Here is a 26,478-nt window from a genome sequence, read left to right on the forward strand (position 1 = left end):
TGTGGCTTCAAGCTGCTTTTCCAGTCCCAGTCCCAGTCTTGTCTTGCTCTTCTGCCTGTCCTCAGCCTGTGCTGGAGCCAAGTTCAGAAGCTCTTTCAAGTTTCATGCAGTAATTGCAGTGTGCTTTCTGTGTAAAGATTTTACCTTCAACAGCTGAAAGGGGTGAACGAGAAGGATGTTATTCTAGTAATTCTGTTAATATTCTATTAATATTCTATTAATATGTGCTGAAGATAAATCAAATTTATTTGGGCTGGGAGGAGGCAGATCCAGCAGTAATTCCAATGTGCTCTCCACTAATTTCTGTAAAGATTTTCCCTTCAACAACTGAAAGGGGTGAACAAGAGGATTGTTATTCTATTAATTTTGTTATATTAATTCTGTTAATATTCTATGAATATGTGCTGAAGATAAATCCAATTTATTTGGGCTGTGAGGAGGCAGATCCAGCAGTAATTCCAATGTGCTCTCCACTAATTTCTGTAAAGATTTTAAAATCTGTAAAGATTTTCCCTTCAACAACTGAAAGGGGTGAGCAAGAAGGATGTTATTCATTCTATTAATATTCTATTAATATTTGCTGGAAATAAATCCCAATTTACTTGGGCAGATCCAGCAGTAGCTCCAATGTGCTTTCCTGTGCAATCTGTCAAGATTTTGCAATCTGTGAAGATCTTTTCAATGTGCAGTCTGTAAAGATTTTACAGTCTGTAAAGATTTTTTTCAATGTGCAATCCATAAAGATTTTCCCTTCAACAGCTGAAAGGGGTGAACAAGAAGTTCCACATCATGTACAGAGCAGACACGTTAATTACTCTGTTAATATGTGCTGGAGATAAATCCAATTTATTTGGGCAGATCCAGCAGTAGTTCCAGTGTGCTTTTCTGTGCAATCTGTCAAGATTTTACAATCTGTCAAGATTTTTTCAGTGTCCCAATCTGTAAAGATTTTGCATTCTGTAAAGATTTTTGCAATGTGCAGTCTGTAAAGATTTTACAGTCTGTAAACATTTTTTCCATGTCCAATCTATAAAGATTTTTGCAATGTCCGGTCTGTAAAGATCTTTTCCATGTCCGATCTGTAAATATTCTACAATCTGAAAAGATTTTTTTCAATGTCCAATCTGTAAAGATTTTACAATCTGTAAAGATTTTTGCAATGTCCAACCTGTAAGGATTTTTCCAGTGTCTAATCTGTAAAGATTTTTCCAGTGTCCAATCTGTAATGATTTTTTCAATGTCCAATCTGTAAAGATTTTGCAATCTGTAAGGATTTTTGCAATGCCCAACCTGTAAGGATTTTTTCATGTCCAATCTGTAAGGATTTTTGCAATGCCCAACCTGTCAGGATTTTTTCATGTCCAATCTGTAAGGATTTTGCAATCTGTAAGGATTTTTTCATGCCCAACCTGTCAGGATTTTTTCATGCCCAATCAGTAAGATTTCCCCCAGCACGTGGGAGGTGTGACAGGGGCACTGAGCCGGGTTTGTGTGTGCTCTGTCCCACTTTGCCTCTGTGTGAAGCTGCAGGCCCTGGGGAAAGGCCCGGCCACGAGCAAGAGCAAGGATGACCTGGTGGTGGCCGAGGTGGAGATCAACGACGTCCCCCTGACGTGCAGGAACCTGCTGACCAGGGGCCAGACCCAGGACGAGGTACGTCCCACACCGTGCCTGGAGAGCCTCCTCGGCCAGGAGTGCTCTCCTGGGAGCCTCAGGGAGCAAGGAAAACACTCTTGTCTCGTGTATTCCTGGGTTTGCTGCTTGGGATGTGGCTTGGAGGTTGGGCATGAGGTAAAAAATTCATGTGTTGGGTGAACCATCGCAGGCAGCTGTGTCACACTGGGGAGAGAGTCAGAGTTTTTCAGGATTGTCTTGTAGTCTTCTGTCTGTGTCCTTTCTCTGTGCTCTAGTGTATTTTAGTATGGCAGTCTTTAATATTATATAATATGATGTGATAAGATGTAGTATAATAATAAACTATACTGCAATATAATATATTATAACATAGTATAAGGTAATACAACATAATGCAACAATACAACATAATACAACATAATACAACAATATAACATAATACAACATAATACAACAATATAACATAATATAACATAATATAATATGATATAATACTATGATATGATATACTGCAATAGGATTATAATATGCTATAATATAATGTACTATAATATAACATACTATTCTATAATAATGTACTATGATATAATATACTATAGTATAATATATTATACTGTAATATACTATTCTATAATATAATATACTATGATATGATATACTACAATATGGCATAATATACTATAATATAATATGTTATGCAATAATATACTATTCTATAATATGCTATAGTACATAATATAATGTAACATATACTGTAATGTAATAGATAATATATTACATAATATATACTATAATATATTATGGTATATGTACTATATAATATAATACATATACTATTATATATTATACTATACCATTATATATACTATATTACATTATATATACAATAATATATACAATAATATACTATAGTATATGTACAATAATGTATTATATAATATATATAAAATTGTATAATACATACTATTATATACTATTATATACTATTGTATACTATTATATACTATTGTATACTATTATATACTATTATATACTATACTATACTATACTATACTATACTATTATATTATATTATATTATATTAATTGGCCTTCTAAGGACATGCAGTCAGATTGATCTTTTCCTCCCCTCACCCAGGGCACCCTGCAAACACCACCCCCAGCAGCTCTGGGCTTACCCAACCCTGGGCACCTTTCACCTTGTCTGGGAGGAGATAAGGTGGAAAAAACCTGCACTGAACTCTGTTCAGGGCTTGTTTCTCTCTAGGAAATTCCTCTTTTCTAAAGGGGTTTGTTGGTTTGCTCAGTCTTTGGTTTGGTTTTTGTATTTTTCAGGCTCTGTGCTGCTTTAGTGGGTGGGTCTGGGTTTCATGTCAGGGCATGGTGAGCTCTGCACAGAGCAGGACACAAAACAATTCCTGCTCCAGCTGGGGACCAGGAACAAATGATCCAAATCTCAGCCCAAGAGCACAGACAGCATGGGCTGGAGAGAGAAAACAACAAAAATGGGACTGCATGGGCTAAAGCTGGAATTAAACAATTAACTCCAATATGCTAATGAACCAAAACTTATACAAAGTGTGAGATCCTGTGAGCAGTTGTCCATTTTTGTGACCATTTTTAATGGATTCGTTTTTAATGGAGCCCATCCTGGCTGGGCTCTTGTGCAGCTCAAGGTGAATCTGTTGAGGCCTTTTAATAAATCCCAGCTTTGTTAATTTGAATTAACTTTGTCCAGCCTCTGTTCTAAATCAGCCTTCACAAGGCATCAGTTTTGACTTCAGAGGCAGCATCAGTCTCCTAGCACTTAATTAATCATTTCTGGGTTTTTTTACAAGAACATTGTTTGAGTTTTGGTGTTCTGTGTGAGCCTTGTTTGTTGTTTGTGGTGGGCAAGTGTTTCACTGGATTTTACATTTTTTCCACTGGATTTTTTCCTTTTTTTTAACTGGGTTTTGTACATTTTTCCACTGGGATTTTGTACATTTTTTCCACTGGATTTTGTACATTTTTTTCACTGGGATTTGTACATTTTTCCACTGGGATTTATACATTTTTCCACTGGATTTTGTACATTTTTTTTCGCTGGGATTTATACATTTTTTCACTGTTTTTTGTCATTTTTTGCAGATCAGTCGTTTGAGTGGAGCAGCTGTCTCCACCCGTGGGAGGTTCATGACTGCAGAAGAGAAAGCCAAAGTGGGACCTGGGTTTGTATTTTTTTTTTTTTGGAGTTTCTGCTTCTTTTCTCCTGAGGTGACAAAGTGCTGGGGTTTCTCTTTGGTTGATTTCCAATAAATTTGCCATTCTGATGGTCCTGGGCTGAAATAACCACCCCAACCATGGCCCTGACAGATCCCACTGTGCTCAGCTTCTCCCCACAGAACCCTGCAATTTCCCAAAAAATACAAATTTCTTGCTGCTTTTAGTTAGTGACCCATTTATGGGCAAGCTAGCTAAAGTTTTCAGTGCAGTAATTTTCCTGAATCCTATTTTCAGTGCAGAGCTTTTCTGCCTGAGCACTGTGATGCTCAAGGAATTTTTATTCTGTTATCTGGGGGGCATTTCAGATTTTTGTGCAAGACTTTCTGCATGCAGTATAATTAGATTGGGGCCATTATTATTGTGGGTTTAATTGAATATTTCACTTTTTCTTTCCAGAGATCGTCCTTTGTATCTTCATGTTCAGGGGCAGACACGGGAGTTGGTTGACAGTGAGTACAAAATATTCTGTTTTTTCTCTCCCTGTATGTGACAAAGGGTTGGATTTGAGTTACAGACACCTTGGTGGTGATAACAGCCTCCATTCAAACACTGAGATCTCTGCTCAGAAATCCCTGAGGTGCTGCATTCATCAGGAAATTCAAATTTGGGGCAGATTGCAAGGAGGGTGGGGGGAGTGGGCAGGTACAGCTCTTATCTCACTGATAACACCCCCAGATCCGTGGGAACAGGGCTGTGACAGGGACACTCCTGCCACAAGGGACCTCAGAGGGGCACCTGTGCCAGGCAAAGGAAAGGAATGGAATGGACTGGAATGGAAAGGGATGGGATGGAATGGAATGGAAAGGAATGGGATGGGATGGAATGGAATGGCATGGGATGGGATGGAAGGGAATGGAATGGAAAGGAAATGGAAAGGAATGGCATGGGATGGGATGGGATGGGATGGAATGGAAAGGGATGGGATGGAATGGGATGGAAAGGAAGGGAATGGAATGGAAGGGAGTGGAATGGAAAGGAAATGGACTGGAATGGGATGGAAAGGAAGGGGATGGGATGGAATGGAAAGGAATGGACTGGAATGGACTGGAATGGAAAGGAAAGGAGGGGAATGGAATGGAATGGGATGGAATGGACTGGAATGGAATGGAAAAGAAAGGAATGGGATGGGATGGAATGGAATGGGATGGGATGGAATGGACTGGAATGGAAAGGAAAGGAGGGGAATGGAATGGAAAGGAAAGGAAAGGAATGGGATGGAATGGAATGGAAAGGAATGGGATGGGATGGGATGGAATGGAATGGAATGGGATGGGATGGAATGGAATGCTGACAGGAGCTGGTGACTCTCAGAGTGCTCGCAGCTGGGCCATGGTTGCTCATTAAGCAGAGCCAATCCCTTGGATCAATGACAGATGCACCTCTTGCATTCCACAGCAGCAGGCAATCACTGCTTTTCTTTTCCTCTGAGCCTTGTCAGCTCCTCAGGAGAAGAACCCTGTGCAAAGAGGGTTCTCCAGAAGATGCCACAGCGAGTTCCTCTGGGCTGCAGAGTGAGAACAGATTTCCTGTTTTCCACCAGGAGCTGTGAACAGAATCAAGGAGATCATCACCAACGGGGTGGTGAAGGCAGCCACGGGCTCCAGCCCCACGTTCAACGGCGCCACGGTCACCGTGTACCACCAGCCAGCCCCCCTGGCCCAGATGAGCCCAGCTGTTGGCCAGAAGCCTGCTTTCCAGTCAGGGGTGAGTGCTGCATTCCCTGATTTACCACCACCACTGCTCGTGAGCTTTGCCTTGTGCAGAGCACACCCGTCGCGTGTCGTTTGTTTAAAAAAAACAACAAAAAAGCTGAAAAAACACCCCAAAAACATCACCCCCAGCTTGTGGTGGTGTGAAACCTGGAGGGCTGACAAGGCTGAGTCTGGAGAGTGAGGCTCAGGTGACAGTGACCTCCTAAAAGAAAAGGGATGGAGAGAGCAGTCCTGCCTGCAGGAAGAGCCCAGGGCTCACTGTGCCATCTGACACCAGGCCCCTGAAATAGTCCAGCTTTCAATTTAATATCTTTATTTAAAATTTGCTTTCATTTATTTTTGATTTATTTACAGATATCATTATGTCCAGGACAAGTCGTTTATTTGGTTGGAACCCTTCTGTCTGTCCTCAGTGAAATATTAATTTTTTTACCTTAATATTTTTATTTAAAATTTGCTTTAATTTTTTAATTTCCACACAGATGCATTATGTGCAGGACAAGTTGTTTGTGGGGCTGGAGCCCTTCTCTCTGTCCTCAGTAAAATATTAAAACTGTTGCTTTAATATTTTCATTTAAAATTTGCTTTAATTAATTTATTTACAGATGCATTATGTCCAGGAGAAGCTGTTTGTGGGGCTGGAACTCTTCTGTCTGTCCTCAGTGAAATATTAAATTTTTTACTTTAATATTTTTATTTAAAATTTGCTTTAATTTATTTTTTATTTATTTACAAATGCATTATGTCCAGGAAAAGTTGTTTATTGGGCTGGAACCCTCCTGTCTGTCCTCAGTGAGATATTTAAGCTTTTGCTTTAATATTTTCATTTAAAATATGCTTTAATTAATTTCCATACAGATGCATTATGTGCAGGACAAGCTGTTTGTGGGGCTGCAACCCTTCTGTCAGTGAAATATTAAATTTTTTCTGTAATATTTTCATTTAAAATTTGCTTTAATTAATTTTTTATTTCTTCACAGATGCATTATGCCCAGAACAAGCTGTTTGTGGGGTGGAGCCCTTCTGTCAGTGAAATATTAAATTTTTTACTTTAATATTTTCATTTACAATTTGCTTTAATTAATTTCCATACAGATGCATTATGTGCAGGACAAGCTGTTTGTGGGGCTGCAACCCTTCTGTCAGTGAAATATTACATTTTTACTTCAATATTTTTATTTAAAATTTGATTTAATTTATTTCTTCACAGATGCATTATGTGCAGGACAAGCTGTTTGTGGGGCTGCAACCCTTCTGTCAGTGAAATATTACATTTTTACTTCAATATTTTTATTTAAAATTTGATTTAATTTATTTCTTCACAGATGCATTATGTGCAGGACAAGCTGTTTGTGGGGCTGGAGCACGCTGTTCCCACGTTCAGTGTGAAGGAGAAGGTGGAGGGGCCTGGCTGCTCCTACCTGCAGCACATCCAGATTGAAACCGGTGCCAAAGTCTTCCTTCGTGGGAAGGGCTCGGGGTGCATCGAGCCAGCCTCAGGCAGAGAAGCCTTTGAACCCATGTACATCTACATCAGGTATGGGGGAGTGGAAAAAAATCATTAGAAATCAATTTAAAAAAAAATCCCGTGAAAATCCATTTAAAATCCCATGAAAAATCAAATTGAAAAAATCCATTTTAAAAAATCAATTTTAAAAAAATCCCGTAAAAATCTAATTAAAAAAAAAAATTAAAATCCCATAAAAATCCATTTTAAAATCCCATAAAAAAATCAAAAATAAAAAGAATCCCATAAAAATCCATATTAAAAAATCCCATTTAAAAATCCATTTAAAAAATCCCATACATTTAAAAAATCTCATAAAAATCCATTTAAAAATAACCATTAAAAATCAATTTAAAAAAAACCATTAAAAATCAATTTAAAAAAATCCATGTTAAAAAATCCCATAAAAATCCATTTAAAAAAAAAATCAATTTTTAAAAAATCCCACCAAAATGCATTTTTAAAAAATTCCCATTAAAAAAAATTTTTTTAAAAAAATCCCATTTCAAAAAAATCCCATAAAAATCCATTTAAAAAATCCCATTAAAAATCCATTTTTTAAAAAAAATCCCATAAAAATCCATTTAAAAAATCCCATTAAAAATCCATTTTTTAAAAAAAATCCCATAAAAATCCATTTAAAAAATCCCATTAAAAATCCATTTTTTAAAAAAAATCCCATAATCCATTTTTAAAAAGAATCCCATAAAAATCCATTTAAAAAATCCCATTAAAAATCCATTTTTTAAAAAAAAGTCCCATAAAAATCCATTTAAAAATCCCATTAAAAATCCATTTTTTTAAAAATAAATCCCATAAAAAATTCAAGGTATAACCATAATGTTGTTAGGGCAAAGAAACATCTCCCAAATTCAACAGAAAGCTTTGTCCTGACGAATTTTTTAATTTTTTTTTAATTTTTTCAGTCACCCAAAGCCAGAAGGTTTGGCAGCTGCTAAAAAGCTCTGTGAGAACCTGTTGCAAACAGTGAGTAACTCTTAAAAATCTGAATTTCCCAGCCTTTTGTAGCTCTGGGATGTGCACTGAGGAATTTTTTATTGTTTTTTTTTAATTAAAAAATTAATTTTTTTATTGTTTTTTAAACAATAAAAATATTTTATTGTTTTCAGCAAAGCTGTTGGTGCTCACAGATTTTTTTCCTCCCAAGGGTTGCTAATTTTTGTACAGAATTTCTCAGGAAGGAGCTGAGAATTTTGGAATTTTAGTGGAAAAAAAATGCAAAATGAGCGGAAGTGGGGCTGAAGATGGAGGAATTTCTGAGTGCAAATAAAATCTGATTTTTGCTGCAGCTTCCTCTGCTTTGATGTCCACTCTGTGCTTTAGGGAAAATCAAGTGATTGGTGTGGCAAAAAATGGAGAAAATCTTTTATTTATATACACAGAGAATCTTTAATTTCTCAGCTTCCTTTTTGTGGATAAAAATCCAATCCTGGAGAATCAGTTAATACAATAATAAGATAATTGAGTTCTAATAAGATAATGGAGTGTGGGCTAGAAAATCTCTTTTGAAAAATATTAGGAAGTTTTTTTGTTCTCTGCATTGAAGTAATTAATGAATTTGCCATTCTCTTCCAATTAAAGATTGTCCCAGAATTTCCAAATCTGCCCGAGGCCAGCAGGAGCAGGGGTGTCCATGGGGTGGTTGTGAGGTTTGGGGTACAGCTGTCCTTGTCCTGCAAGCAGCGTGGTTCTGGGGAATCACATCAGGGTTAATGTTGGGAATTTTTATTTTTAATTTTGATTTTTATTTTTAATTTTTCATTTTTATTTTTAATTTTAATTTTTATCTTTATTGTCTTTCCCATTCTCTCCTTCATACTCTATCCTTCATCTTCTGTCCTTCCTGTTCTATTTTCCCTGTTCTATTTTTCCCATTCTGTCTTTCCCATTCTGTCCTTCATATTTTGTCCTTCATCTTCTGTCCTTCCTATTCTATTTTCCATGTTCTGTTTTTCCCATTCTCTCCTTCATACTCTATCCTTCCTATTCTGTCCTTCATATTCTATTTTTCTTGTTCTATTTTTCCTATTCTATCTTTGCCATTCTATCCTTCCTGTTCTGTTTTTCCTGTTCCTGTTTTTCCCGTTCTGTCTTTCCTATTCTATCCTTCATATTTTATTTTCCCTGTTCTTACTTTTCCTGTTTTTCGTGTTCTATTTTTCCCGTTCTATCTTTCCCATTCTATCCTTCATATTTTATTTTTCCTGTTCTATTTTTCACATTCTATTATCCATGTTCTGCTTTTCCTATTCTATCTTTGCCATTCTGTCCTTCCTGTTCTTACTTTTCCTGTTCTTACTTTTCCTGTTCCTGTTTTTCCTGTTCTATCTTTCCCATTCTATCCTTCATATTTTATTTTTCCTGTTCTATTTTTCATATTCTGTTGTCCATGTTCTATTTTTCCTATTCTATCTTTGCCATTCTATTTTCCCTGTTCCTATTTTCCCTGTTCCTATTTTCCCTGTTCCTATTTTCCCTGTTCTTACTTTTCCTGTTTTTCGTGTTCTGTTTTTCCCATTCTATCCTTCATATTTTATTTTTCCTGTTCTATTTTTCGAATTCTATTATCCATGTTCTATTTTTCCTATTCTATCTTTGCCATTCTATTTTCCCTGTTCCTATTTTTCCTGTTCTTACTTTTCCTGTTCTTACTTTTCCTGTTTTTCGTGTTCTGTTTTTCCCGTTCTATCCTTCATATTTTATTTTTCCTGTTCTATTTTTCACATTCTATTATCCATGTTCTGCTTTTCCTGTTTTTCCCATTCTATCCTTGATACTCTGTCCTTCATATTCCATTAATATTCCATTCCTGTTATTCATATCCTATTCCATATTCATATTATAAACCACGCCTGTCCTCCTGACAGCATTTAGGACATTTTCAGGGCTTGGGGAGTCAATTCCATTTCTGAGGAGCACATCACACTCTGCTGCCCCTGTGTGGGTGCCTGAGTTTAAATTACACCTGGGGATTAGTTGGAGGTGGGAGCACTCTAAATTAAATCCTTCAGTTGTGAATTTTCCTCTAAGTTCTCTCAAATCTGGAGGAACCATTTGTGTGTTCTGCTCCTTTGTATGCATTGAATGAATCATTCACCCAATTTTTTGTGTTTTCTCTGTGATGTGTGCCCAGCAGAGTCCTCTGAGTGCTCCTTTCCTGCCTGCTGCCCCAGTAAAGCCCAGCCTGCCCACTGGAGCCCAGCCCCAGGTGCAGCCCCAGGGCCAGAAGAGACGCTTCACGGAGGAGCTGCCTGACGAGAGAGAGTCAGGACTGCTGGGATACCAGGTGCAATAAAATCAGCAATTTTCCTTCCCTCCCAGGCACTCAGCCGGGCTGTTGCTAGCCCAGGTTCTTGGAGCACTTGTGCAGAGGGCAGTGCTTCTTCCAAAGCTCAGGGCCCACGTTTTGGTGTCTCTGAGTGGATGCGCTGCTCTAAAATTGTGATTTTTTAAACTCATTTCAGTTGCTTTCCTTACCCTCAAAGATGAGTGGTGCATCCACATCACAGACGTGACAAAAGCGTGGGGCTGCTTGGCCTGAAGAGAAATTATTTGGGGCTTTATTGGAATTTTTGGGGTCTTTAGGTGGGCTTTTTGAGGGAGGGAAATGTAATAACTTCTAGTTTTTCCCATTTACCTTGCAGGTTGCACTTGAGAGGATTTCAAGAAGCCTAGTTTAAAAGTTAATTTATTTAGGTAGCTAGATGACTTTTAAGAAAAATAACTTTCAGGTAGTTAGATGATTTTAAGAAAAACAATTTTTAAGTAGTCAGATGATTTTAAGAAAAATAATTTTGAGTTCTTGCCGTTTGCATGTGAGCAGAGGGAGTGTCTGTAAATGTTTCTCTGGTGCTACACCCCTGCCACAGGCAGAGCCCTTAATAAAAGCTTTTTAGAGCTAATTTCAGAATCTCAAGCAGATTCCTGTGCCGTGAGGTCAGCTCAGCAGTCAGAATTAGCTGATTGAGGAGGTCATAGGTGCCCCATGAAGGGAGCAGCTCTTTTTATTGTCCTGAACCACTGCTGAGCTGGAGGAGTTCTCCAGAGTGCTGCTCAGGCCTGTTTCCCACCACTCAGATATTTTTAGGAGAAAGCTGCCCTCAGATAATTTTAGGAGAAAGCTGCCCTCAGATATTTTCTAGGAGAGAAAGCATTTTGTGTAACAGTGGTGCTTAGAGATTCCTTCTGCTAGTTGGCTCTGGAAGGTTGGGTTTCCTAACAGTATCATTAAGGAGCTGTAGCTTTTGTTGTAGTTGTAGATTTGCTAATGCCGTGTGTTTTTCTGCTCATAGCATGGACCCATTCATATGACTAATTTAGGTACAGGCTTCTCCAGTCAGAGCGACATCCAGGGAGCCGCGGCGAAGGCAGCGAGTTCCTCAGGAAAGGAGAGAGAGAGGGACAGGTGAGCGAGGAACCGTGGGCAGGCTCTGCTGCAAGGCTTGTTTCAGATGTGTTTGGTGTTCTCTTGGTGATTGGGGCGTTGCTTGCTTGTGGGTTGGTTTGTTTTCTATTTTGGGTTGGGTTTTTTTAAGGAGAAGGGATGCAAGGGTGACCTTTTGGTGCTGCAGAATGGAAATTGCTTGGTGTCCACTGCTACCTGAGTCGTTGTGTGGGTCTGGTGTTCTGTCACTGTCACACATGGCACTGTCCTGGCCCCAGCACAGACCTCGAGGGCCACCACTTGTTACTGCTTTTGTCTTGGACACTGAGCTGGTGGTAACTCCTTGGATGTGGCCATGCAGCCAGATCCTCACCACTCTAAACATCCATCCCTCCATCATCCGTCATCCATCCATCCATCCATCCATCCATCCATCATCCATCCATCATCCATCCATCATCCATCATCCATCATCCATCATCCATCCATCCATCATCCATCCATCCATCCATCCATCCATCCCGTCCAGTCCATTCCTGTCCCATTTTTAATTAAGAATGTTGGCAGAGGTCAGGCCTTGCAGAGCTCCAGGTAGGAGCCATCAATCACTCCAGGCCACCAGCACAGTCACTGGAAGAATCAATTAATATAAATTTGAACTCCTCAGGCCAAGGTCTGAGTTAGGAATTTGATCTTTATTTCTTTTGACTCTTAACTTAGTTTAACAAATAAAAAATCTTGTTTCAAACAGGCAGTTGATGCCTCCACCAGCTTTTCCTGTCACTGGCATGAAATCAGAATCGGAAGAAAGAAAAGGTGCGGGGTCTTTGCCAGGCAGCCATGGTGAGTGCAGGGGGCAGACACCCCCTCGAGCCCAGCTTCCTTCCCAAGCCCCCTCCTAAGCCCACTTTCCTCTCCCAAGTGCTGCTGGTTTTAACGGTGGCAAAACTGGTGGGGTTTTTTTGGCTGCTCTGCGTTGAAGTGCAGAGCACGTGACGTTGCACTGCTCCAAAAGCACTGGTGCTTGCTGTGGTTATACACACAGGGTGCTTCTCAAAGCTTTAATAAATATCTGTATGAAATGAGGGGAATTTAATTAGCTGAGGAACTAAAAACAGGGAGTTTGACCCATCAGAATGTGCTGGGGCTGTTTGGTATCTTTGCATTGTTACACACAGAGGTGGCTTCTCAAAACTTCAGTAAATATCTGTATGAAATGAGGGGAGTTAATGAAGTGAGGGACTCAAGGCAGGGAGATTGACCCATCAGAATGTGGTGGGGTTGTTTTGTATATTTGCACTGTTACACACACAGTTTGCTTCTCAGTGCTTTAATAAATATTTCTATGAAGTGAGGGGAGTTTAATTCAAGTGAGGGACTCAAGACAGGGAGTTTGACCCATCAGAATGTGGTGGGCTTCTTTTGTGGCTTTGCATTGAGAAGCAACACACAGGGTGCTTCTCAAAGCTTTAATAAATATATGTATGAAATGAGGGGAATTTAATTAGCTGAGGGACTGAAAACAGGGAGATTTGACCCATCAGAATGTGCTGGGGCTGTTTTGTGGCTCTGCATTGTTACACACACAGGTGGCTTCTCTAAGCTTTAATAAATACCTGTATGAAAAAAAGGGGAATTTAATTAGCTGAGGGACTAAAAACAGGGAGATTTGACCCATCAGAATGTGCTGGGGCTGTTTTGTGGCTGTGCATTGTTACACAGGCTGCTTCTCAAAGCTTTAATAAATATTTGTTTGAAATTATAGGAGTTTAATTCAAGTGAGGGACTAAAAACAGGGAGTTCTGACCCATCAGAATATGGTGGGGTTGTCTTGTGGGTCTGCATTGTTACACACACAGGTGGCTTCTCAAAGCTTTAATAAATATCTGTATGAAATGAGGATAATTTGATTCAATGAGGGACTCAAGGCAGGGAGTTGGACCCATCAGAATGTGCTGGGGCTGTTTTGTGGCTTTTCATTGTTTCACACACAGGGTGCTTCTCAAAGGTTTAATAAATATTTCTATTAAATAATGGGAATTGAATTAGCTGAGGGACTAAACCCAGGGAGTTTGGCCCATCAGAATGTGCTGGGGCTGTTTTGTGGCTGTGCATTGTTTCACACACAGGGTGCTTCTCAAAGGTTTAATAAATATTTCTATTAAATAATGGGAATTGAATTAGCTGAGGGACTAAACCCAGGGAGTTTGGCCCATCAGAATGTGCTGGGGCTGTTCTGTGGCTGTGCATTGTTTCACACACAGGGTGCTTCTCAAAGGTTTAATAAATATTTCTATTAAATAATGGAATTTAATTAGCTGAGGGACTAAACCCAGGGAGTTTGGCCCATCAGAATGTGCTGGGGCTGTTCTGTGGCTTTTCATTGTTACACACACAGGTTGCTTCTCAAAACTTTAGTAAATATTTGTATTAAATAATGGAATTTAATTATCTGAGGGACTAAACCCAGGGAGTTTGGCCCATCAGAATGTGCTGGGGCTGTTCTGTGGCTGTGCATTGTTTCACACACAGGTTGCTTCTCAAAGGTTTAATAAATATTTGTATTAAATAATGGGAATTTAATTAGCTGAGGGACTAAACCCAGGGAGTTTGGCCCATCAGAATGTGCTGGGGCTGTTCTGTGGCTGTGCATTGTGAGCAGAGGCCCTGAGGAGCGTGGGGGAATTCTGCTCAGCTGGGGATTTACAACATTTCTGCCTGCAGACAGCACCAGTGCTGCCAGGATTTCATCTTTCCTGTCACTCAGCAAGGCTTGGAGCTTGTCAGGCTTGGTTTGTGCAGGCAGCTGAGTGCTTGCAGCTCTGCAGGGACATCACCCAGCCTGGTGAACCTTAGCTCTTCTGCATCTGGCTCGCAGACATTGCTCTCCTGTTAGCTTCCTTTTGAGCAAAATTTCTACTTTTCTTTACGTGTTGATCTCTTGAATTGCCCTCCCTGAGAGCCATTTGCTAACTTGACCTTTTCTGTGTGTTTCTTTCTTGTTTCTGTGTTCTCTTACATGGTTCTGGTGGATCACATGGCTGTTGCTGCTGCTGTTTCCTGTGGCCTTCGACCTTGGATGACCATTGGCCTTGTGACCTCAAAATGGTGTCCAACTAACAATTTACAATTAACATCTTTTTTTTTTTTATTATTATTATTATTAACTCGTTTTTGGGGCGTTTTATCTCTTTTTATTCGTTTTGGTTTTATTTTTTTTTTTCCTTCTTGGGGGGTGGTGCTGCGGGGGTCTCGTTTTGTTTTCCCCTCCTAGATCATCAAGCCAAGAAGATGAAAACTGCAGAGAAGGGCTTTGGATTAGTGGCTTACGCTGGAGATTCTTCAGATGAAGAGGAGGAACACGGTGGCCATAAAAATGCAAGTACTTTTTCACAGGGCTGGAGTTTGGGGTACCAGTACCCATCCTCTCAACAGCGAGCTAAACAGCAGATGCCTTTCTGGATGGCACCATGAAAAACCTGCACAAAAGTTCCCACCCATCTGGTTTTTCCCCCCTCTAGCAATAATGCATGTATATTCCAGAACGAACTTGGCAAAGAGGAGTTGTTTTTACATTTGCAGAAGCCAATTTTTCCCCTTGGAAGGGCTCTGTTGTTTTTTAAAAATCCTCACTCTGGCAGCGTATTTGTCCGTTTTTAAAAAGGAGTGTTTGGAGCAGCTGCTGGTCCCTTGTGCAAGGGGGAAGTGCTGTCAAGAGGAGCCAGGGAAGCCTCTTGGGCCATATTTTCCATTTCTCCCAGATAACATAAAGGGAAGAGTCAGTGACACTGACTTCACTCCGCATTTGCATTTTTGGGGTGCTCCTGCTGTCAGCCCCAGTGATCTGCTGGTGACTCAGCCTCAGTTTTGGGCTTTGACCAGAGGAAGGAACATCCAGCAGCCATGACAAACTTGAGCATCACGTTTGGAAAGCTTGGTTTTATTTCCAACGTCTGTCACTGGGCTTGGTTTGATTCTGAGGTGTGATTTTACCAGTGCCACGAGTTCCCATTCTGGCCAGATGTTGGGCTGGCTGCATTCTCTGCAGATGTTTTGGCACTGCAGCCCAAGTGCTGAACTGTTTTCCATCTCCCAGAACTCGGAATCAGCAGCAATTCCTTTTCCAGAGGCTCACCCCCATCTCTTCCCTCACTCGTGGATCCCACCAGAGCCAGAAGCTTCCACGGTGGTTTCCCCCAGGAAACCTCACCTGCAGAACCTGGGAATGAGTTTTTGGGCTGCTTTTGGACTGTTTTGGACACAAACTGCTCCGGGGGCTGGTTCAGCCAGAGGCAGTGACACAGGGACAGGTTTTGGGACAGGAGATTTTCTTTTGAGAAGGGGCTGTGTCCCTGCTGTCCTCAGCTCTGCAAACTCTGCTTCCCCACGTGCTGTAAATAATTGGAACCATCCTTTCATTATAAATAAATGTATAAATATTCTGCTTCCTGCTGCTGCTCTGGGGCCTGTGCCGAAAGTGTGGGGGGGATGCAGGGCTGGGGGTCCCCGAGGACTGGGGGGATCCCCGAGGTTTGGGGTCTGGTAAGGGTGGGGGGATCCAGAGTTGGGGGTCCCCGAGGATTGGGGGAGGTGCCAGGCTGGGAGGGGGGGTTCGGACTGGGGGGGACCCGAGGGGCTGAGGGGACCTGGGGCTGGGGAGGGGGTGCGGCTCCGGGGGGCAGTGCCTGTCCCGTTGTGTCCGTGTCGTGTCCCGCTGAGTCCTTAGCGTGTCCCGCTATGTCCCATTGTGTCCCTATCGTGTCCCCGTCCCGTCCCGCGCGGTCCCGTCCCGTTCCCTTGTGTCCCCTCCGCGCCGCCGTCGTGGCGCTGCCCGCGCAGGCGCGCTGGCCGGGGCGGGCAGTGGGGCGGAGGCGCCGCCGCCATTTCGGAGCGGCCGCGGGGCAGCGCTGAGGGGCGGCCATGGAGCCCGCAGCCCGCCCGGGCGGCGGCGGCGGCGCCGCGGGGCAGTCCCGCGAGTACAAACTCGTGATGCTGGGCGCGGGAGGCGTCGGCAAGAGCGGTGAGTGCGGGGCTGCGGCCGCCGCCGGCCCCGGCATCCCGCGGGGCCGGGGGGAGCCGCGGGCCGTGACCAGAGCCGCGTTCTGAGGGCGGCGCCGCCGCTGCCGGGCTGTCCCGACCCTCCCGGGCTGTCCCTGCCCATCCCGGGCTGTCCCGACCCTCCCGGGCTGTCCCGACCCTCCCGGGCTGTCCCTGCCCATCCCGGGCTGTCCCGACCCTCCCGGGGTGTCCCGACCCTCCCGGGGTGTCCTGACCCCTCCTGGGGTGTCCCCGTGGGGCTGTCCCGACCTCTCCCCGACCCTCCCGGGCTGTCCCGGCCCCCCTTGGGCCATCACGGCTGCTCCATCCCGGGCTGTCCCGGCCCCTCCCGGGCTGTCCCGGTCATCCCCTTCCGCCTCCGGCCGCGTCCCGCAGCCCGTCCCGCCTGAGGCCACGGGCGCGGGCCGTGACCAGAGCCGCGTTCTGAGGGCGGCGCCGCCGCTGCCGGGCTGTCCCGACCCTCCCGGGCTGTCCCTGCCCATCCCGGGCTGTCCCGACCCTCCCGGGGTGTCCTGACCCCTCCTGGGGTGTCCCCGTGGGGCTGTCCCGACCTCTCCCCGACCCTCCCGGGCTGTCCCGGCCCCCCTTGGGCCATCACGGCTGCTCCATCCCGGGCTGTCCCTGCCCCTCCCGGGCTGTCCCTGCCTCTCCCGGGCTGTCCCTGCCCCTCCCGGGCTGTCCCTGCTCCATCCCGGGCTGTCCCGGCCCCTCCCGGGCTGTCCCGGTCATCCCCTTCCGCCTCCGGCCGCGTCCCGCAGCCCGTCCCGCCCGAGGCCACGGGCGGAGCATCCCCGGGCCGGTGGCAGCCCCGCCTTTGCTTTGGTTTGGTTTGGTGTGCTCGGTTTGCTTTGCTCGGTTTGCTTTGGTTTAGTTTGCTTTGCTCGGTTTGCTTTGGTTTAGTTTGCTTTGCTCTGTTTGGTTTGCTTTGCTTTCCTGCGTTTGCTTTGCTCGGTTTGGTTTGCTTTCCTGCGTTTGCTTTGCTGGGTTTGGTTTGGTTTGCTCGGTTTGCTTTGCCTTGCTTTTCTCGGTTTGGTTTGCTTTGCTTGGTTTGCTGGGTTCGGTTTGGTTTGCTCGGTTAGCTTTGCTCGGTTTGCCTTGCTTTGCTGGGTTTGCTTTGCCTTGCTTTGCTCCGTTCGGTTTGCTGTGCTGGGTTTGCTTTGCTGGGTTTGCTTTGCTCTTTTGGTTTGTCTTGCTTTGCTCCGTTCGGTTTGCTTTGCTCGGTTTGATTTGCTCGGTTTGCTTTGGTTTAGTTTGCTTTGCTCGGTTTGGTTTGCTCGGTTTGGTTTGCTTTGCTTTCCTGCGTTTGCTTTGCTCGGTTTGGTTTGCTTTCCTGCGTTTGCTTTGCTGGGTTTGGTTTGGTTTGCTCGGTTTGCTTTGCCTTGCTTTTCTCGGTTTGGTTTGCTTTGCTTGGTTTGCTGGGTTTGGTTTGGTTTGCTCGGTTAGCTTTGCTCGGTTTGCCTTGCTTTGCTGGGTTTGCTTTGCCTTGCTTTGCTCGGTTCGGTTTGCTGTGCTCGGTTTGCTTTGCTCTTTTGCTTTGCCTTGCTTTGCTCCGTTCGGTTTGCTTTGTTCGGTTTGCTCGGTTTGCTTTGCTCGGTTTGCCTTGCTTTGCTGGGTTTGCCCTGCCGGGTTTGCTGGGTTTGTCCTGCTGGGTTTGCTGGGTTTGCTCGGTTTTCTGGGTTTGCCCTGCCGGGTTTGCCCTGCCGGGTTTGCTGGGTTTGCCCGGTTGCCGGGTTTGCCCTGCCGGGTTTGCTCGGTTTTCTGGGTTTGCCCTGCTGGGTTTGCTGGGTTTGCTCGATTTTCTGGGTTTGCCCTGCCGGGTTTGCCCTGCCGGGTTTGCCCGGTTGCCGTGGCTCGGGGTTCGGTTTGCTGTGCTCGGTTTGCTTTGCTCTTTTGCTTTGCCTTGCTTTGCTCCGTTCGGTTTGCTTTGTTCGGTTTGCTCGGTTTGCTTTGCTCGGTTTGCCTTGCTTTGCTGGGTTTGCCCTGCCGGGTTTGCTGAGTTTGCCCTGCTGGGTTTGCTCGGTTTTCTGGGTTTGCCCTGCCGGGTTTGCTGGGTTTGTTTTGCCGGGTTTGCCTTGCTGGGTTTGCCCTGCCGGGTTTGCCCTGCCTGGTTTGCCGGGTTTTCCCTGCCGGGTTTGCCCGGTTGCCGTGGCTCGGGCTCGCTGCTGTCCGGGTTTCTGGGGCCGAGCGCTCAGCTGCTGCCCGCTTTGTGCCTCCAGCCATGACCATGCAGTTCATCAGCCACCGCTTCCCGGAGGACCACGACCCCACCATCGGTGAGGAAAAGCTCTTTTCATTCCTTCCTTCATTCCCTGGGCACGTGAAGCTCTTAAAGCCCGTTGCTTCAAAGGATCCAGTGCAGAGATATCCGTAAATCTGGCAGGAGATGGATCTTTGGTCCCTCAGCGGCAGGTCAGGGCTGGCCAGCAGTGCCGAGCCCCGCAGGGCTGGGCCAGCTCTGCACCCTCAGCACCGCAGGGACAGCAGCTCCTGCAGGGTGACAAAGATGCTGCAGGGCCTGGAGGGTCCCTGCCCAGGACAGGCTGAGGGAGCTGGGGGGGACCAGCCCTGGGAACCGGGGGGCTCTGGGGGTCCATGAGTGAGTCTGGGGGTCCCTGGGTGTTCCTGTCTGTTCCTGAGGGTCCCTGGGGGGGGTCTGAGTGAGTCTGGGGGGCTCTCAGTGTCCCTGTTTGTCCATGAGTGTCTGTGGGTGTCCCTGGGTGTTCCTGGGTGTCCATGAGTGTCTCTGGGGGTCCCAGTCTGTCCCCAGGTGTCCCAGTGTCTGTCCCCAGTCTGTCTGTTCCTGGGGGTCCCTGGGGGGCTCTGAGGGTCCCTGGGGGGGTCTCTGGGTGTCCCTGGCTGTTCCTGTCTGTCTCTGAGCATCCCCAGGTGTCCCTGTGTGTGTCCCCAGTGTGTCCCAGCTCTGCCCAGAACAAAGAACAAAATGTTCTTCCTCTGTGTTTGACCAAAATGAGTTTCTGGGCTGTGGGCACAGGAACAGCACATGGCTTTTAAATCACGCCAGAACAATCAGAAATTGAACTTGATTTAATTGAAATCAATCTCAGACTGAGGTACTCCAGTGCTCCTAGCAGGCTGGGTGGTTCTGGGCTAGCATTTCCTTTGTGAGCTGATGAGTTTTGTGCTTGTATCCCAATTTTTTGGGGCTGCAGAGGATGCCTATAAAATCCGGATCCGCATCGACGACGAGCCTGCCAACCTGGATATTTTGGACACAGCAGGACAGGTATGAGCATCCCAGGAGAACTGAGAGCAGCTGGCATGACCAGGTGCAGAAATCCTGCACAAAGAATGCTTGGCTTGGGTTGGTTTGGTTTGGTTTTATTGCAGATTCAGGGCTTGAGCCAGCAGCACCTCAGGAAAATCACCAAAATCATAAAAAATAGGAAATATCTACAAGCTAGACTTCCTTCTCTTTCTGTAATTCCAGGAAACTAACTTCTTGTTGTCATCAGCTTTAAAAAGTGGTTTTTCAGCATTCAAAAAACACTCCTCAATTTACCTGTTCCAATAAAAGAGAATCAATTTTTACACCTACAAAAATAACAAATTATAATTACAACCAGAACAAGACTGCTAACTATAAAACCCAAAACTTTGCTCTCAGAGAAGCCAGCACACCTGAGACAGCCCAGCTCCCCAGATGGCACAAAATGAGCAGGATGGCTTCTGAGGCAGTGCTGGAAACAGAAAAAGGTTTAATAAAGATAAAATAACAAAGTTCTTACAGAGAAAAACCGAGCTAGGGGAAAGAGGTCCTTGCTCCTGCTGAAACACCCCACAAAAGGGATTATTTCATTTGTTCTCTTATTTTTCTAGTGAATTACTGTCTGACAAATTACCCAGGCTGGACCTCTTGGCCTCTGTCTGATCAGGCAGCCCCAGGCCTGAGGTGAAGTCCCAAAGGCCCTATGAGGTGTCTTTGTACCAAACTGGGAGAGAAACTTCTGGGCTTTTTGCCTTTTTAAGCAGACACAGAATAATTTGGTCACTCCATCAACAGGGAGCACATTCCTACAATTCCATTTGTAATTGAAAATTTGAACTAAAACACCACTGGAACCATATGGAAATAAAATTCCACTGGATCTGCATGGAGCCACAATGGCACTTTGTGTCTGCAGGCAGAGTTCACAGCACAAAACACCCCACAAAAGGGATTATTTCCTTTATTATCTTCTTTTTCTGGTGAGTTACCCAGGCTGGACCTCTTGGTCTCTGTCTAGTCGAGCATCCCCAGGTCTGAGGTGAAGTTCCAGAGGTCCTATGAGGTGTCTTTTTATCAGATTGGGAGAGGAATATTGGGCTTTTTGCTTTCTTAAGCAAAGAATAATGGAAGTCACTCCATCAGTAGGGGAGCACATCCCTACAATTCAATTTATAATTGAACATTTGAACTAAAACACCCCTGGAAGTGCATGGAACTAAAACACCCCTGGAACTGCATGGAGCCACAATGGCACTTTGTGTCTGCAGGCAGAGTTCACAGCCATGAGGGACCAGTACATGAGGGCAGGAGAAGGTTTCATCATCTGCTACTCCATCACGGACCGGCGCAGCTTCTACGAGGTGCGCGAGTTCAAGCAGCTCATCTACCGCGTGCGCCGCACCGACGACACCCCCGTGGTGCTGGTGGGCAACAAGTCTGACCTGAGCCAGCTGCGCCAGGTGAGCCCCGGGAGCCTCCCTGGCTCTGCTCTTGGGAGGGGCCGTGGGGCAGGAGGGGTTGGTGGTTTCCCTCTTGTTTTGGTGGTTTGGTGTTTCCGTGCCGGGAGCGGCCATGGTTTCACCGTGAAGGAATGGTGCCTGTAGCAGTCACAGCAACAAAGTCTGTTCCTTGTTGGGACCATGGCTACTGAGAATTTCAGACCTCCTGTGCTGCCAGAACAAGAGAACACTGCATTTGACCTGAAGCCTTCCAAAATTGATTAATAAACCTGAGATTAGGGATGTGCATTTTGACTAGAAGTGTGGAACATCACAGTAAAGAATTCAGAGTTTAAGAGAGACAAAGTCTGTTGAAACCCTGGTTACTGAGGATTTTAAACTTTCTGTACATAAAGGCACTGACCCACAAGAGAGTGCTGTGTTTGACCTGAGGCTGTGGAGAAAGTTTCCAAAATGGATTAATAAAACTGAGATTAGGAGTGTGCAGTGTGAATAGAAGTGTGTAATATCACACGGTAAAGAACTTAGTTTAACACAAACAAGAGAAATGAAGAGAATCTCTGTGCTGACAGAACAAGAGAAAACTGCATTTGACCTGAAGCCTTCCAAAATGGAATGGTAGAACTGTAGTTTGAATAGAAGTGTGTATGATCACACAGTAAAGAACTCAAGAGTTTGAGAGAAACAAAGTCTGCTGGAACCCTGAGCAGGGTGTGCACTCATGGAACCCTGAGGCTGTGCACTCATTTTCCAGGTGTCCGAGGAGGAAGGCTCTGCCTGAGCACAGGAAACCTTTGGAGCTGGGTGGAAATGGAGCAGAGGGACAAAGAGAAATGAAGAGAATCTCTGTGCTGACAGAACAAGAGAAAACTGCATTTGACCTGAAGCCTTCCAAAATGGAATGGTAGAACTGTAGTTTGAATAGAAGTGTGTATGATCACACAGTAAAGAACTCAGAGTTTAAGTTTGAGAGAAACAAAGTCTGCTGGAACCCTGAGCAGGGTGTGCACTCATGGAACCCTGAGGCTGTGCACTCATTTCCAGGTGTCCAGGGAGGAAGGCTCTGCCTGAGCACAGGAAACCTTTGGGGCTGGGTGGAAACGTTCTCTGTTAGGGCTTGGAGTGTCCATACAGAGGGACAGAGAGTAAAACAGGGAGAGGAGAAGGAATAAACTCCTGGGGTTGGGCTTCCAGGGTGTGCACTCATTTCCAGGTGTCCAGGGAGGAAGGATCTCTCTTAGCACGGGTGGAATCAATCCTCTGGAAACCTTTGGGGCTGGGTGGAAGTGGAGCAGAGGGACAGAGAGCAAAACAGGGAAAGGGGAAGGAATAAACTCCTGGGGTTTGGCTTCCCTGATCAAGTTGTGCACTCATTGTCCAGGTGTCCAAGGAGGAAGGGGAGGGAGGCTCTGCCTGAGCAGGGGTGGAATCAATCCTCGGGAAACCTTTGGGGCTGGGTGGAAATGGAGCAGAGGGACAGAGAGCAAAACAGGGAGAGGCAAAGGAATAAACTCCTGGGCTTTGGCTTCCAGGGTGTGCAGTCCTTTCCAGGTGTCCAGGGAGGAAGGGGAGGGAGGCTCTGCCTGAGCAGGGGAAACCTTCGGGGCCGGGTGGAAACGATCCGTGCTTGGAGCAGAGGGACAGAGAGCAAACCAGGGAAAGGAGAAATGAACTCCTGGGCTTTGGCTTCCAGCTCTGGGGCTTGAGCAGGCTGTGCACTCGTTGCCAGGTGTCCAAGGAGGAAGGCTGTGCCCTGGCCAGGGAGTTCAGCTGCCCCTTCTTCGAGACGTCGGCCGCCTTCCGCTTCTTCATCGACGACGTGTTCCACGCGCTGGTGCGCGAGATCCGCCGCAAGGAGAGGGAGGCCGTGGTGGCCCTGGAGAGGAAATCCAAGCCCAAAAGCAGCGTCTGGAAAAGACTCAAGTCCCCCTTCAGGAGGAAGAAGGATTCAGTCACTTGAAGAGGAAATTGCTCTGCAGATCAGGACAAAAGCTGTGACCTTTGGTGGCACCTGAGGGGCTGGGTGACACTGAGGGGGCTCCGGGGGGCACTGCCTGGCCCTGCCGGTTGTTTTTGTTCAGAACCATGTTGCCTTGATTCTGGGGGTTGAACTTCACCCCCAGTGACAGTTGTGCTTTGTTTGTTGTCATTTTTTTACTGCCCCCAGCCACCGAGGCCCCTGGGTCGGTGGCCCTGCACTTTGGAGCGTTTGTCCTTGTCACGGCAACCCGGGAGCTGAACTGTGCAAAACATTGCTGGGGTTGGAGCCAGCCTCACTGAATCTGTGCTTTTCCCAGCTGGAAAAGAGCATTTTGCTGCTCAGCCCACAGTGTGAGAGGCTGAACAAAGTGTCATGGCCTTGGGGTCCCAGAATTTCTCGTGCCCTCGTGATTTCTTTCCAGGAAAACGGACGTGGAATCCTCGTGTGCAAGTCCATCCAAGTGATCAGTGCTGCAGACAAGGCAGAATCACAGATTCCACCTGGAAGATTCCACTGGGGTCAGTGCCCCAGGCTGCCACCCAGAGCACTCAGTGCCACGGTGACTCTGAGCATCCCCTTCCTTCCAATGCCACCCAGCAGTGCAGGGACACCAGAGTGGGATTCCTGCTGCAGGCAGCCCTGGAGAGGGGTGTGCTGCACAAAGCCCAGCTTGGAGCTCCTGCCTTGCCCCAAATCCTGCTGGGAACGGGGCCCTGCCTTCCTCAGCCCCTTCTGGGCCATCCTGGGGCAGCAGTGACTTTGGGGAGGTGTTCCCAGGGAAAATTGCTGATCCTGAGGCTCTGGACCCAGCAGCTCCTGAGCTCACCTGGGCAGGTGAGCCAGGCTCCTTGTGATGCTCCTGAAAAAGAATTCATTGGTGAGGCAGATCCTCCCCACGGGGGGACTCTGTGCCCTGGGGCTGATTGCATTTTCTGGATTTTCCAGCACTTTTGGGAGCAGTGCCTGGAGCTCCTCAGGATTTTGCTGTTCAAGATCCCAGCTGGCTCACTCAGACCTGCTTAAAATTCATTTCTCTGAGCCAAATTCAGAGAAAAATTCCAGCAAATTTCTCTGAGATCCTTCAGGGTGAATGAGCTGATCAGACTGAAGGGATCCTCCTGATCCCTGTCAGGTCTGTGCTGCTCTGCCAGTGCCCCCAGACTGAAAATCCAGGTGTGAAAGGGCTGGTAAAGGAAGTGAGGATTAAAAAAATCTATAAAATATATATATATATGTAAAAAAACCTCCTTGTTACCTAAGATAGGGCTGGAAATCCTGTGCCTGTCGGTTTGAAGAATATTTCCTTTGTGAAAAACTTCAACAAAAGAGAAGTGTGGCATTTTATATTTGCTTTGTGATGAGCTGAACCTTTAAATTGCTTTCCATTTCATCTCCTGCCAGTGCCACGCTGCTCTGGCAGCAATCCCAGACTCCAAAAAATGCCTTGGAAAATTCAGATTGAAGCAAAAAAATGACTGAGGAGAATTCAGATTGTTCAGAATTCCAGACTCTTCCTGAGCAGCCATCACTGATGTTCTCATTTTTGGATGAAAAGCTGCCTAAAACTCAGATAAAACTCTGCTAAAACTCAGATAAAACTGCTAAAACTCAGATAAAACTCTGCTAAAACTCAAATAAAACTCTGCTAAAACTCAGATAAAAGGCCAAAACCTGCAGGAAGAGGAGGAGGAATGAGCTGAGCAGAGGCTCTGAGGCATTTTTGGGTCTGTCAGCTTCAGATCCAGGCCCTGATGCTGATGTTGAATTTTCCAGTTCTTTTCCTTAAAATCCCATCAGCTAAAGGAGCCTGGCAGGGGAAAATAAAACCATTTCCACCCCTAAAAAATGGAATTTTGTGCCTTGCCCGAGTCCTGCAGTGCAGTTTAGGTGTTTACTAATTCCTGTTGCTTCTAGAATTCACAGAGCAGAAGAGCAGCCAGCACTTTTTTGGTTTTGTTTTGGGTTTTTTTGGTGGTTTGTTTTTTTTTTTTTACACAGTGTTATTCTAAGAGTTTTATTTTTTGTCTTGTATAAATTTGTACACAGAACGATGGTTTTATTTGACACAATAAATATAATTTGGAATACAAAGCTTTGCTTTGGATGTCTCAGTCTGTGGTGGGGGTGCTGAGGGAGGAAAGTTCGTTGTGAATTTGGGGAAAAAAATGGCATTTAAGTGATTCAAAGCCTAAAAATTCAGTGAGTCTGGTGCTAATTTGTTGAAATGTGAACATTTTCCACCTTTTCTTGCTTTTCTTTGTGGTGATTTTCCAAGGAGGGCAGGAGGAGCCTTTTTCTGACCCAGAAATGGGGCAATTTCAAAAACTTTTATTCTATTTTTAATCTCCTGGGATGGGTGAGACAAAATATAATAACATATTATAAAAATATGAACAATTATAAATACATAAATATAAAATTATAAATAGCAAATGAAATAGAAATTAAATATTTTTATATTTTAAAATATTTTTTCTATTTTATAAAAATATTTTTTAAAAAATATAATAAATTTATTTCTTAAATTTCTGTTCCTCAGGAATTTTTTCAGAACCCAAATGCAGCTGGGTGAGGGTGGAAAAAGGGAGGGGGCACCTCGAGGGTTTGGGGCTCCAAAAGACTAATTAAAAAAAAACCCCAAACATTTATTTAAAGAACTGTAGGGATCTGTGGGGTGGGATGGATCTGTGGGGCAGAGGGAATCTATGGGGCACGATCTGTGGGTCAGGATCTATGGGGAAGGATTGATGGATCTGTGGGGCACAGGGGATCTATGGGGCAGGATCTGTGGGGCAGAAGGGATCTGTGGGGCAGAAGGGATCTATGGGTCAGGATTTCAGGATCTATAGGGCAGAATTTCAGGATCTATAGGGCAGGATTTCAGAATCTATGGGGCAGAAGGGATCTATAGGGCAGGATTTCAGAATCTATGGGGCAGAAGGGATCTATGGGGCAGGATTTCAGGATCTATGGGGCAGGATTTCAGGATCTATGGGGCAGGATTTCAGGATCTATGGGGCAGGATTTCAGGATCTATGGGGCAGGATTTCAGAATCTATGGGGCACAAGGGATCTATAGGGCAGGATTTCAGAATCTATGGGGCAGAAGGGATCTATGGGGCAGAAGGGATCTATGGGGCAGAAGGGATCTATGGGGCAGGATTTCAGGATCTATAGGGCAGGATTTCAGAATCTATGGGGCAGAAGGGAGCTATGGGGCAGGATGTCAG

The 26,478-nt window shown here is 45.2% G+C and overlaps 2 protein-coding genes and 1 non-coding gene across 5 annotated transcripts in view; all 3 read left to right on the plus strand.

Annotated features, from left to right (window-relative positions):
- KHDC4 (KH domain containing 4, pre-mRNA splicing factor) overlaps positions 1-15,964 on the plus strand; it is a 17,812-nt gene extending 1,848 nt beyond the window's left edge. Inside the window, 10 exon segments of the mRNA XM_041477977.1 lie at positions 1,525-1,653; positions 3,765-3,844; positions 4,296-4,348; positions 5,440-5,603; positions 6,937-7,148; positions 8,045-8,105; positions 10,276-10,425; positions 11,432-11,544; positions 12,275-12,366; positions 14,798-15,964. Coding sequence (XP_041333911.1) covers positions 1,525-1,653; positions 3,765-3,844; positions 4,296-4,348; positions 5,440-5,603; positions 6,937-7,148; positions 8,045-8,105; positions 10,276-10,425; positions 11,432-11,544; positions 12,275-12,366; positions 14,798-14,997 — 1,254 coding nt within the window. The 3' untranslated portion in view covers positions 14,998-15,964.
- Positions 5,758-5,887, plus strand: LOC121359205. The gene has a single exon (XR_005956009.1).
- Positions 15,965-16,357: 393 nt separating the features above from the next.
- On the plus strand, positions 16,358-25,347 carry RIT1 (Ras like without CAAX 1). 3 transcript variants are annotated; one of them, XM_041477983.1, is made up of 5 exons: positions 16,358-16,543; positions 18,798-18,854; positions 19,752-19,825; positions 21,076-21,267; positions 22,961-25,347. In XM_041477983.1, the coding sequence occupies exons 1-5, from the start codon at positions 16,444-16,446 to the stop codon at positions 23,225-23,227; spliced, it is 690 nt and encodes a 229-aa protein (XP_041333917.1). In that variant the 5' UTR covers positions 16,358-16,443; the 3' UTR covers positions 23,228-25,347. The 3 variants fall into 3 exon arrangements, with proteins under 3 accessions (XP_041333917.1, XP_041333919.1, XP_041333918.1); XM_041477985.1 differs by lacking the exon at positions 22,961-25,347 and adding an exon at positions 21,663-22,058; XM_041477984.1 differs by having other exon boundaries at positions 16,361-16,543; positions 22,997-25,344.
- Positions 25,348-26,478: the final 1,131 nt, after the last annotated feature.

Source organism: Pyrgilauda ruficollis, unplaced genomic scaffold (assembly GCF_017590135.1).
Source record: "Pyrgilauda ruficollis isolate IOZ18807 unplaced genomic scaffold, ASM1759013v1 scaffold427, whole genome shotgun sequence".
NCBI classification, from domain to species: Eukaryota; Metazoa; Chordata; class Aves; order Passeriformes; family Passeridae; genus Pyrgilauda; species Pyrgilauda ruficollis.